The sequence below is a fragment of the Plasmodium gonderi genome, assembly GCF_002157705.1.
Source record: "Plasmodium gonderi DNA, contig: Pgo-contig_186, whole genome shotgun sequence".
Lineage (NCBI taxonomy): Eukaryota > Apicomplexa > Aconoidasida > Haemosporida > Plasmodiidae > Plasmodium > Plasmodium gonderi.
Window position 1 is genome coordinate 1 of NW_021629104.1, and position 2,980 is coordinate 2,980.

Genomic DNA, 2,980 nt, shown 5'->3' on the forward strand with positions numbered 1-2,980 from the left:
TAGTTGAAAATATATAATCATTAACAATACAAGGAAAAAATTATGAGTTTTTATAAAAGTCCACGAATTTAAGTAAATTACAAATTCACGTATACTTTTATATATAATATGCTTTAGTGATATAAGATAAAAGTTGTTGTAACTAATTAAGCAAATATTCCTTTTATATATAAATAACCTCACTATATTATAGCTATGATACCGTTTAATGAAAACATACACAAAAATATACAATACTTCACATAGAATTGTTCGTGTCAATTAAACACCATTTTTATATTTTTAATTAAAGAATGATTATAAATAACATTTAAAAATTATATTTTATTGAATGCACTGAACTTTTCATAAATATGAACGTGTTTATGAAATGTCCTAGTTATTCTTGTCACGAAGTAATAGCTATATACTTATTTAAAATTTATTTTTTCTGTAAATTTTTAATTATAAATATATATTTTTTAAAATAAGAAAAATATATCAAACGTTTTATGGGTTTATATAATATCCATTTAAAGTAATGTATAGTAAATAAAATTTAAACGTATATCAATAATCAAAATATGATGATATACATATATAAAAATCACATATAAGTTATTTTAAGTAGACATAAGAATATTATTATTAATATTAATAATATATAAATAGTACTTCTTAAATATAGTATGGAAATGGAGGAGTGCTTAATGATTGCAAAAAAAAAAAATATATATATTAAGAAGTCTATTAAATTCATAGCTTTAACAAAAATAGTGATATCTACCTGTCTAATTGAAGTATTCAAATAAATCCTTATTAATATAAATTATATATACGAATAACAAAAATCATATTGTGTATAAAATACAAAAACCTATAATATTTAATTTAATCTATACTGTCTATGACACTTTGTTTTATAAACAATATGTATAGAGAATATGTATTATAACTGTAATATGTACTACAATATTATATGTATTATTAAGAATTTCAAATAATTAATTTCACACTCATGTTGCAAAATATCATGGCATACATAAAATATGTATATTTGTATAATATATCCTATAAACCAATATACATATATATTTCATAGAAGATAATATTATATGAATTTCGAGCGATAAAATTTCATTAAAATATACAAAATCAGAATCCTAAATAGAAAAGTATTTCCGTATAAATATTATTATGAATATTTCAATATATTAGTAATTAGATAGTTAAATATATGATTTTTGTATTTTGTTTTTATATCACTTTTTGACATTCTTCAATAATGAGTGATACTTTAGGGGTACGTTTTTTATTTAATATAAATTATTATTTATGTTAAAATGACATAATTCTCATTAAATTAATTTTTATATTTTTTTTTAATAAATAAAAAACATACATATTTTCTTTTGTTTTAAATTCATAGGATGAAGTTCTTAATAATTTACCTACTAAAAAGAAGTACACTATTTTCGATAAGAAAAATGAATATTGTTATAATTCTTATATTGAAAATAATGCAAAAAATCTCTTAGGAAACAAAGGGGAGCTTGCAAATGTTTCTAATAAAATATATAATGCCTTATGTTATGCATATAATCAATATAAGACAAAGGTATTTAATAGTGAAGATTGTAATTATCTGTACTTTTGGTTAGTTGATATGTTAGACAAAAATTTAACAGATGAAAATTCCTTTTACGCTGCTATGATAAGACTTAATTTTATACTAGAGCAAGCAAGTCTGAGTACATGTAATTCTAGTATTTATAAAATAAATCCAAAAAATGTTAAGAATATAAAGATATTATTTGATTTTTCTAAAGATTATGATGAACTTAAAAAACATTTTCCTACATCTAATAAGCCTTGTAATGGTTCTTTTAAGTTACATCTTGATGGATATGTCATGAAATATACTGAGTTCAAAAACATTTGTAATGATTCATATAATAGCCATGAGACATGTACAGCTTTTAAAAAATATTTTACAGATAAGAATAATTTAAACTTAACTCAATGGACATGTAATTTAGCAAGAAACATTAATGATCATGCAGCATCACAAGAACTTGGAAGAATGGGACAACACACTGTACAAGAAAAATTATTAATAGCCGAGACATATTCACTTGAACAGAGTAGAATACATGGAGTAGGCGAATATACAAGTGAAGACATAGATGAAGAAATTGATAAAGGAATGGAAGGTACAACAACAGAAGGTAGAGAAAAAGAAGTTGCTGGAATAAAAGATGAAAATATAGAAGGTGCAGTAAAAGGAGTTGAAGATATAGGAGTTATATATATAGGAAGTGCACAAAAATCAGGTTCTGATGGAGGAGGTGCTCAAAAAGAAGCTGAAGTCATAACGGCTTATCCTACATATGAACAACAGATAATAAACACACATTCAGAAGATCCTTCTCTGGATGTTAACAATACAAAATCGAGTACACGTATTGATTTTTCAGCATATTCTTCTTCAAATACTATGGTCATTGCTTCTTTATTTGTAGGAATTACAGTTTTTTTCATTATACTATACAAAGTAATTGTTAATGTAAATAAAAAGATAATATGTATTACATTATATTATATATATTTTATTAATTTTTAAATAAGTCTACAAATATTATTCATAAATTATGTTCTACATACATCATATTTTGATTAGTTTTCTCCATTTGGGTATTGGTTAAAAAAATCCTTACTGCGAAAATATAGAAGGAAACATAATATAATAATGGGTGGAAATACAATAAGAAATTATTCGATTTCTGAAGATATAGATTCACCAAGAAGATTTAGTGTAAAATACAATAGTAATATATAATACTTCTGATTAGGACACAAAGAGGAATAATTTTGTCATATATATCTGTATCATGATAAGTTCTGACGTACATAATTATCCATCTAACAAGGGATATATATTTGTTTTTTTTTTTAGTAATACAATAATAAATTTGAAATAAATATATTTATTATATAAATA

General features: G+C 22.3%; 1 protein-coding gene across 1 annotated transcript; it reads left to right on the top strand.

The window, feature by feature from the left end:
• Positions 1 to 1,264: 1,264 nt before the first annotated feature.
• On the top strand, positions 1,265 to 2,818 carry PGO_001715 (variable surface protein; the record flags this gene model as incomplete). The annotated part of the gene is made up of 3 exons (XM_028690998.1): positions 1,265 to 1,282; positions 1,409 to 2,545; positions 2,660 to 2,818. The coding sequence occupies 3 exons, from the start codon at positions 1,265 to 1,267 to the stop codon at positions 2,816 to 2,818; spliced, it is 1,314 nt and encodes a 437-aa protein (XP_028546799.1).
• Between the last annotated feature and the right edge of the window lie 162 nt (positions 2,819 to 2,980).